The sequence below is a fragment of the Gobio gobio genome, assembly GCF_949357685.1.
Source record: "Gobio gobio genome assembly, chromosome: 16".
Lineage (NCBI taxonomy): Eukaryota > Metazoa > Chordata > Actinopteri > Cypriniformes > Gobionidae > Gobio > Gobio gobio.
Window position 1 is genome coordinate 50,727,430 of NC_137109.1, and position 9,690 is coordinate 50,737,119.

Consider the following 9,690-nt stretch of genomic DNA (forward strand, 5'->3'; position numbering starts at 1 on the left):
TTGTGTAAACAGGCCCTCAGACAGCAACTCAGGTGTGATACACCAGTTAAGGGACTAAACCAGCTTTTATTAAAGCTTCAGTCTACTTTTTAATAAACAAGAAAAAAGGCTGGTCACAATTTGGGATTAAAAAGGACAATGCAGGTTGAGACTGATTTCATTGCAGATGCAATGCTGTACTTGCATGACTTCGGGGGGGCTTTCTTACCAAAAAACAGAGGGACTTGGCATGCGTGAATATCAATACAAGCAGTTATGTTAGTCCAGCCATAAAGCCACAAGTAGAGACCAAAACAGATTTGATACCATTAAGAACAGGGACCCAGGTTAGCAACTGGAACTTGGCAAATAGGTCAGGTTTGGGCAGAAACTTGGCTTGTTTAGTTCAAGTCAAGCATAACCTTGAAGCAAAAAAGGGAACTCTGGTTTAGTAGTGTAGCCCAATAAATCAAACTGAGAACAGTCATGAAAGATCAATACCAAAGAGACAGTTGAGTTAAGAAGTTTATTAAAACTACTAAAGTCACATGACCAGGTTAACTTCTCCACTAGACACCACAGTTTGCCCACTAGAGATGGTCTTGACGTTAGCATCTCTTCCTGGAAAAGAAATGGTAGAATTGTGAGGCATTTAAAAAAAACAAATTCTCAAGGTTCCTGAAGTCAGTTTACAACAAGCACTCACTTTTCCTAGTGCAGCTTTGCTCACAGGAGCCAGAAGAGGGATGGCACACTGCTGTACTACAGTGGATGAAGATCTAACAGAGGGGGAAAGGGTTAAGCCACAGAAAGAAAAACACCTAATATTAAGGATTCAGGAAAAGCTGCAGAGCATACGGTTTCCTGTAGAGGAGCCAGTGATGCTGGGTCCACAAATGTGAACATCTTCACAACAAAGCGCTTGTAGTGGGTTGGGAACTGAAGACCAGAAGATCCAGCCACTGGAACCAATGTGGTCAGGTAACGGTCATCCTGGTAAGGGCATCTGAAAGGCAAAGAGGCAGTCAGAAATGCCTTACAGCGCACTAGATGGATAAAGACTGGCCTTACTCACCCATCAACCAGAAGGTCCCACTGGGGTAGACTGAGGGGACTGGGGGTTGATGTCGCCCAGCAATGTCCCAGCATTAGGACAATGTTGGGGTCGGTCCTCTCCAAAATGCGCACCTCAACATACACAGGCTCCCGCAGGACTTTTGTGACCGGATAATCAGCGTCACCGTAGTAGGACGTGTATGCCTCATCCCCTGAGAAAGAAAATCAGCGTTTAACCAGAAACTGCCGCAACCTGGAGTTTTAGAAAATACTCATGCATACTTGGACAGACACTTACCTTCAGCACAGCCTTTGGTGACACACTGACCATTTGCCAGTCTAAGCTCAACCCTGAGGGGTCCAGGAGCCGCTACTGGTGGAGGTGCAGGAACAGTGTTGACCTCCACAACCAGAGCTTCCACAGAAGTAGCAGAGTACCTACACTGGAAGAGAAGCCTAGACAACAAATAGTGAGCTTGTAGCCTTGTCAAGGATTAATATTTTTTTCTAAAAAAAATACCTACTCAAAATGGCTGTCCCTTGTGATGGAACCAAGTGGTCCGACACCCACTTCATACGAGGAGGTCATTCGGTTTTCATACACCACATATCCACCGTCCTCCTGCAAATAGTAACTGTTGGCATCCAGTCCATTCCAAGCCATGCAGAACAGAACCACAAGCAGCTACTCACCATCATGCTTGTGCCACATGCAGTGACAGGGAACTGGTATATAGCAAAGGAAGGTGTGGATCCCACAGGACTGCAAGATGGGTCATTTCCACCCAGGAGATGGACTGAATCCAGGCTCAAGCGAGGTAGTGTAACATCTCTAGCCACCACTACCACAAACTGACCATCTCTTATACACTGGACAGTCACTGGCACAAGAGCAGGTTATTACTGAGGAGTGGTTTAACGTGAACACCTTTACATTGACTCACTCTTACCTGCCCTCCCATAGTAACACTGCTGTCCGTTAAAGCAGCAGTTGATAGCTTCACACTCAGCACCACTGATACCAGGTGGGCCACATTGGATCTGCTCATAATCAGCTACAGCACATTTGTCAAGGGGCTCTGCCTGCGCCACTGGCTGCTTAGACTGAAACTGCTGAGGAAACTGTTGACTAGCTTGTTGTTGAACCTGCTGAGGAAACTGTTGACTAGCTTGTTGTTGAACCTGCTGGGGAAACTGTTGACTAGCTTGTTGTTGAACCTTCTGAGGAAACTGTTGACTAGCTTGCTGTTGAACAGCTTGCTGTTGAACCTTCTGAGGAAACTGTTGACTAGCTTGTTGTTGAACCTTCTGAGGAAACTGTTGACTAGCTTGCTGTTGAACCTTCAGAGGAAACTGTTGACTAGCTTGCTGTTGAACCTTCAGAGGAAACTGTTGACTAGCTAGCTGTTGAACCTTCTGAGGAAACCGTTGACTAGCTAGCTGTTGAACCTTCAGAGGAAACTGTTGACTAGCTTGCTGTTGAACCTTCTGAGGAAACTGTTGACTAGCTAGCTGTTGAACCTTCTGAGGAAACTGGTGACTAGCTTGTTTTTGAACCCGCTGATCAGTTTGCTTTAACATCGGAGCTTGAGGATACTGGGGCAGATTACTCCACTGTGGAACAGCATGACAAAAAGCACAAAACCACACACAAAGTGCCAGCAATTGAACAGCACAACAACTTCCTGCCATCGTTCAACAGCTAGTCACACTGTTGAGATGATGCCCTTTGGTCTTTTTGTATTCTACAGATTTTGTCTAATTAACGATAATCCCTCCCTCTTCATTAACAGTCATGATTCTCCAGACTTGCCCAAATGGGAGCTTATGCTACCAGAAAATTCTCATTGGTTCTCAAAATTATACGCATGTGATGTATCTTGACTCCAATTAGTCAGATGTGTCATATTGAAGACAAATAAAAAGGTTCATGCTCAGGTTTGCTACTAGAGCTTGCCCAAAGTACTTTGGCTAGATGTTTGGTGCATTCCGCTTCGCTTGTAGACATGCTGAAATATTAACTAGCATTACTACTTTTACAGTATCTTTATATGGCAGAAATAGTAAGAGTAGTCTGTAGTTCCAAATTTAGCAACACACTCACAAACCTCCCTAAGCACTTCCCCACGGGGCAATCCCTGTCGCCAGTTTGAAGTGTTCCATAAGTGGACAAGGAAGGTTTATGTGGACAGACCCTCGACTCCTTGATTATGACAGAGGGGACGAGTCTACTCATATATACTTAGCAGTGTTGGGAAATAACTTAACCCTAACCCTACATGTTAGGCGTGGCAAAATGGCTCGATAGCGCCACCTGCAAAACTTCAATTAAGCGTCATTCGCACTACGTTTCACATACAAGTATGAAATTCGGTACACACATGTCCAATACCTAAAAAAAGTCCCTGGAAGCAAAATCTGAAAACCCAACAGGAAATTAGATATTTGGAATTTTCTCTGCAAAATGTTTGCAGTTTTTGCCATTTCCAGACGTGGTACTTTGACAAACTCCTCCTAGAGATTTTATCAGATCAACATCATATTTGGTCAGTCTAATCTTGTTAGATGTTAAATTGTGGCTGGACAAAGTCTGATGTTTCACCATGAAACAGGAAGCTGTTGTAAGTCAGGCATACAATGTCCGATCTCCCCCAAACTTCACTTGTTTGATAAGAGTCCTGACCTAAACACATCTACATGCCAATATTCAGTTAGTCATAGCGCCACCTTCTGGCAGAAGGAAGTGTGGCACATTGAAGTGAGTTTGCCATATTTCTCCTATATTTACCCGCTTAAATGCATGTCGCCCACTATTCGCCGTTTTCCTGAGGCCACCAGGTGGCGGTGCATGTGCGAGGGCCCTTTCATCGCTGCTTGCAGCTTTAATTATTATTGTGATTTAAATTATTGCCCCTGATTCAGTAAAGAACTCTTGTAATAAAGTTGCAGTTGTTGGGACAAAATTTAAGTATCAACGCCACTTAAAAAGGTGCACTCTAATCCTGTTTACATGAAATAAGCCGCTCGCACAGGTTTCATCTTACAGACCTGTTGCTATGACAGCAAGTTCAGGATGAGCTTCGAAGAACCAAACAATCAAAGATCATGCCAAATCACCAACAATCAAATCCAGCTAACGGAGTTGCGATGTACAAAGAACGGACCCCAGGTTTGATCTTACGGACCTGTTGCTATGACAGTAAGTCCAGTATAATCTGTGGCACACCGCGCCAGAGTAATTTCAGTTAAAAAGTACAGTATACACATTTTTATTTTACATTGAAAATGCCCAATCATTATATTAGATAAGACCCTATTCTTTATCTGAGATCATGCAGAGCCTCTGAAACTGTATTATTTGGACCTTTACCTGTTGGTTGCCACAGAAGTCCGTTATATGGAGAAAAATCCTGGAATGTTCTCTCAAATACCTTCATTTTTTTTTGACTGAAGAAAGGCATGAACATCTAGGATGAGAAGGGGTAAGTTCTAATTTTGAAGTGAACTAAGCCTTTAACACAGGGGAGATACAGATTTGACTTCCTTTTGGAGCTCGTCTCTAGCAGCCAGTCGATGAATTGCAGTTTAAGTCACTTCAGTGTTGGCTTCAAGAGAGACTGCAGGATGTTGCCTCTTAGCGTGACCCCCCAAAAGTATCTACCAAGCACCAGAAAGGATGTGATGCCATTGAAATGCCCTTTAGTGTTGTAACAGGCTTAGCCCTACAAAATATCAGTCCCCACACAGGCCAGTAGTAAAAGGCATTTTGTGGTGCATATTTGTACAGTCAAATCATGTAGATACGTTTAGTATTGTGCCAGTAAGGACCATACACAAATCTATTAAGATCACTTTTATTAAATCACGTGGCATTTCCAGTTATTTTTGGCCATGGTCCTTAACATTGATGGGGCCGACAGACGCCTTTTCCCATTGTAGATCTGATGAACAAATGATTAGTGAGAACTAAAGCCAGGAATGACAATAACAGTTATCAGAGTTAATCCATACCCGTAAGCAGCCGATCACTTCCACTTCTGACGCTACAAGTGGTGTCACAGCAGCCACACACCTGGTCAGAGTCATCTGCGGACACCCAACTGACAAGAAACACCCTCAGTTAATTTGACGACAACTAATTTACCTGTACACCCATCTAGCAGACAACATACCCATTAGCAGAGAATGAACAAGCTTTTTGCTCAGAACTTGAGGTTGTTGCAGCCGCCTTCAAAATGCATGTGATGTAGACCTGCAAAGACAATTGTTTGTTCACCATGGTAGCATATCATACAAAGAGTTGCACAACTAAAACACACGTACCAGTCCACTGTCTGCTTGCTGGAACCTGAACGCCTCTAGTTGAAACCGTAGCTTATCACCTTGAGTCCGAGGCATAAAGTGAGACGTGGAGCCTGTGAGCTTGGCATCAACCAGACACCTGTAAACAGAACCCAGTTAGAAACCCTGCAACCCTTCTGGAAGCTGGTATACATGAGGTAGCACCTCTTACCCATTATTCTCAATAAAGGAGTATCTGGGGACAGAAGCAACATCAGGGACTGCAGTAGCCACGCAGCTGTCCACAAACACACGGACGGGAACATGGCTGTACAAACGCACTGATGCTTCAAGATTGATCATGTCACCCAGGAAGTACTGGTTAGAAGGTCGCTCAAATATCCAGTCATCTGCAAAGAAAGAGTCTTAGCACAGGGTCACAAGCATGCCACAAATCAGTTTGGGATACACCAACCAGTCATGAGCTTGAGGGAGAAGACAAAGACTTCCTCTGCAACCTTAGTTGAGGCATATGGGATCCAAGTGGGCATTAAGGCATCGCTGCTCACATTATGTGTTCTGTAGGAGTTAAACAAGCGGTCATCTCATGCCCATAAATGGTGGGATCAGATCCAGCGAAGATCTTATCCAGATCCTACCTTGGATAATGACACTCGATACCAATCACCGCAATACTGCTCCTTACAATAGGAACACCATATGAAACCTCTTGTGGGGTGTAGATAATGTTGAAGGTATAGACAAGCTCATCCTCAGTCACCTAAAAAGAAAGTTAATTGAAAACGATCATGGATGTTTTTGAACTGTCCCTGTGAGTAACGGCAAAATAAAACCCCACCATTGATGTGCTGCTACATCCATGCAGTTCAGACTCAAAGATGAGCACTTGAGCAGAAGGATCCTCTCCAGTTGCAGTGCAGCCTCCCAGTGTAAAAGCAGAGGACAACAGTGGGTGCCCAGTCCCAAAGAAGTCCTTCATCACTTCCACATATACCGAGCTCTCTCCACACTGAGCAGCTACACTGTTGGCAGGGACAGGATGCGGCAACTCAAAAGGAACGTCGGGTTGCTGTGGTTCCTCTGGTAGACTTGGAAAGCTCCACGTCAGTTTTGCCACTGGACCCTGCAACAGCTCTTTTGATTGAACACCCATAAGATCTTGAGAAGGCTTTCCAAAGTCAGGAAACGTTTGTGGTGCAAATCCAGGTTTACTGGGAACCACAGACATCCTGGAATCAGCCTGTTGAGAAGCTTGAGCCAATGTCCTAGGCCTAAACTCACTTGGACTGCGATTATGTGCTGCTCTTGCTCTCCATTGTGCATCAGAAAATCCAAGAGCAAGAATAAACACCAATCCAAATCCAACCTGCCAAAACCCCATTATTGCCAAGCTTGTTTCAACAACACTTTCGGGTGCTACCATCCAAATTTATACAGATGTAAATCAGCATGGCTCCACCTTTCTCATGACAGGCATCATTTTTCTCTGCACCTGCCAATTTACTCAATCAATATATCACAGGTGTAAGTCATTGATTGTTTATCACTCAGGATCAAATGAAGTATCAAATAAGGGCAGGTTATTAGTAGCTAAACCAAATGATTTCTTATTTTCAAGAATTCTCTGAAACACAAACAACCAAGTCTTTTTTGCGTCTTCCTTTTTTATTAATTCAGAAACATGGCCACAGACAGAATTGTACACTAGAGTATCCAAAATAATAAAGTTGAGAATGTTTATAGTCAGGTTTTGAGTGTAAGAAAACGTTCTTCCCTCACATTGACAGCAATCTTAACAAGCCGGAACTGAAATGGAGCAATTTTGAATAAAAGGATAAAATGAAGTACCAAATAAGGGCAGGTTATTAGTAGCTAAACCAAAATGATTTCTTGTTTTAAATATCAAAATGACAGATCTGGGGTCCATTCTTCGTACCTCTCTTAATACATCTGAGATGATTTGACAGATCCCAGATCTTCTAATCATGATAACTGATCTCTGGCTAATTTGGTTCTTCAAACGAATTTGCGGATTGGATTAAAATATCTGGATTAAGTTATCTAAGGCTCCGTCCACACGAAGCCAGAGCTTTCCCTATCCGATCTTTTTTTCCCCCCTCGTTTCAAGAAATATCTGTGTACACACGAGAGCATTGAAAAGACTCAAAACGATGTAGTATACATGCCAGGTCAGTATGTGGCGCTGTAATCCTGCCACAGAAATACACTGAAAACAGAGAAGAAGAGTTGTGGCTGAAAGAGGTACAGCAACGGTCGTAAGTGAGACAAAATCTCACAACTAAATAACAATAAATAAATGTGCTACTTACCAGATTAACGCTTACACCTACCCCAACCCTAAACCTAACTTTACAATAATGCAAATACAGTAATTAAATGACGCAATGCCCAGTGCCCTGAAATTAATGCACTGCTCAGAGTAACTGTACAGCATGTGTGTAAGACTGCAATAACATTATAAAGTCATTATTCTATCAAAAATAAATCTCTGTTTCTAATATTATTTTGAAATACATTTTTAGGGCCCGAGCACCAATGGTGTGAGGACCCTATTGGAATTGCTCAGCCTATTATTCTTCTTCTCCCAAATAAATCACATTTTTGAGGGCCTAAACATGCTCGAAATCTCATGAAACTTTGCACACGCGTCAAAAGTGGTGAAAATGTACATCCAATATGGGTTTCAGAATTAGGCGTGGCAAAATGGCCCGATAGCGCCACCTACAAAAAAATCAATTAAGCGCCGTTCGAGCTACGTTTCACGTACGAGTATGAAATTCGGTAGACACATGTAAAAGCCCAATACCTACAAAAAAGACCTTGGGGGGCAAAACCTGAAAACCCAACAGGAAGTGTGATATATTGAATTTTCTCTGCAAAATTTTTGCCATTTCCAGACCTTGTACATTAACGATCTACTCCTAGAGATTTAATCAGATCAACATCATATTTGCACAGTCTAATCTAAAGGCCTTGGTGATGTTAAATTGCGAAGATCTTGAGTTTTCCCTGAAGGGCGTGTCAGTGGCGGCCTCACAAAATTCGATGGTTCGCCATAAAACAGGAAGTTGTTGTAACTCGGGCATACAATGTCCGATCTGCCCCAAACTTCAGATGTTTGATAAGAGTCCTGGCCTGAAGACATGGCAAAATGGCTCGATAGCGCCACCTACAACATTTCAACAAAGTGCCCCTCCCGCTACGTTTCACGTACAGGTATGAAATTCGGTACACACATGTAACAGCCCAATACCTACAAGAAACCTCCTGGTATTGAAACAGACATTCACTTTTGTCCACTTGCCCTCAGCTTCTTATTCTTTAACATCAGCAGTTTATGCAACTGGCCACAGACCTACGTTTTCTCCAATTTTCCCCCAAAATGTCTCTAGGAAAAATGTGATACAAAGAGCAAGAAGAGTTAACAGGACTAAGACTTAAGTTAATGATGGGACACTAAAATGGACACATATCATAGACCCCATTTGGAAATGTTTATTTCACAAACCTAATACACCGACATTTAGCTCTTCAAACCAGTTAAATTTAAAGTTAAAATGGGATGCATTTCCTTGACAGCATGGATACTAGTCAAATTGCCTTCCACGTTCTGTTTTTAATGGTGCAACAACAAGCACAGACAGTTAAACAAAGTAGCTTATCCAAATCTACAGAAGCGACATGGTTAAGACCAGTTAATGTCACACTCTGGAAACAGTTTATAAAGACCCCTTTCATGAGTGAAGGTTAAAAGTTTAAAAAAAAAAAGGACAAGTTTAAACCATTTTAGACCCATTTACACCTGTATTTAGCATAGTCCACTTGTGATTGGACTGATAAACGCTTTAGTACCAGTTGTGTAAACAGGCCCTCAGACAGCAACTCAGGTGTGATACACCAGTTAAGGGACTAAACCAGCTTTTATTAAAGCTTCAGTCTACTTTTTAATAAACAAGAAAAAAGGCTGGTCACAATTTGGGATTAAAAAGGACAATGCAGGTTGAGACTGATTTCATTGCAGATGCAATGCTGTACTTGCATGACTTCGGGGGGGCTTTCTTACCAAAAAACAGAGGGACTTGGCATGCGTGAATATCAATACAAGCAGTTATGTTAGTCCAGCCATAAAGCCACAAGTAGAGACCAAAACAGATTTGATACCATTAAGAACAGGGACCCAGGTTAGCAACTGGAACTTGGCAAATAGGTCAGGTTTGGGCAGAAACTTGGCTTGTTTAGTTCAAGTCAAGCATAACCTTGAAGCAAAAAAGGGAACTCTGGTTTAGTAGTGTAGCCCAATAAATCAAACTGAGAACAGTCATGAAAGATCAA

At 42.6% G+C, this 9,690-nt stretch overlaps 2 protein-coding genes across 2 annotated transcripts; both read right to left on the minus strand.

The window, feature by feature from the left end:
- Positions 1 to 668: 668 nt before the first annotated feature.
- On the minus strand, positions 669 to 5,121 carry LOC307140094 (zona pellucida sperm-binding protein 4-like; the record flags this gene model as incomplete). Its single annotated transcript, XM_079839337.1, has 8 exons — positions 669 to 758; positions 838 to 985; positions 1,055 to 1,247; positions 1,334 to 1,491; positions 1,560 to 1,657; positions 1,729 to 1,916; positions 1,986 to 2,076; positions 5,047 to 5,121. 8 exons carry the CDS (start codon positions 5,119 to 5,121, stop codon positions 669 to 671), a joined length of 1,041 nt encoding a protein of 346 aa, XP_079695463.1.
- On the minus strand, positions 5,118 to 6,565 carry LOC307140095 (zona pellucida sperm-binding protein 3-like; the record flags this gene model as incomplete). The annotated part of the gene is made up of 7 exons (XM_079839338.1): positions 5,118 to 5,121; positions 5,208 to 5,287; positions 5,359 to 5,476; positions 5,549 to 5,726; positions 5,792 to 5,895; positions 5,976 to 6,097; positions 6,176 to 6,565. The coding sequence occupies 7 exons, from the start codon at positions 6,563 to 6,565 to the stop codon at positions 5,118 to 5,120; spliced, it is 996 nt and encodes a 331-aa protein (XP_079695464.1).
- Positions 6,566 to 9,690: the final 3,125 nt, after the last annotated feature.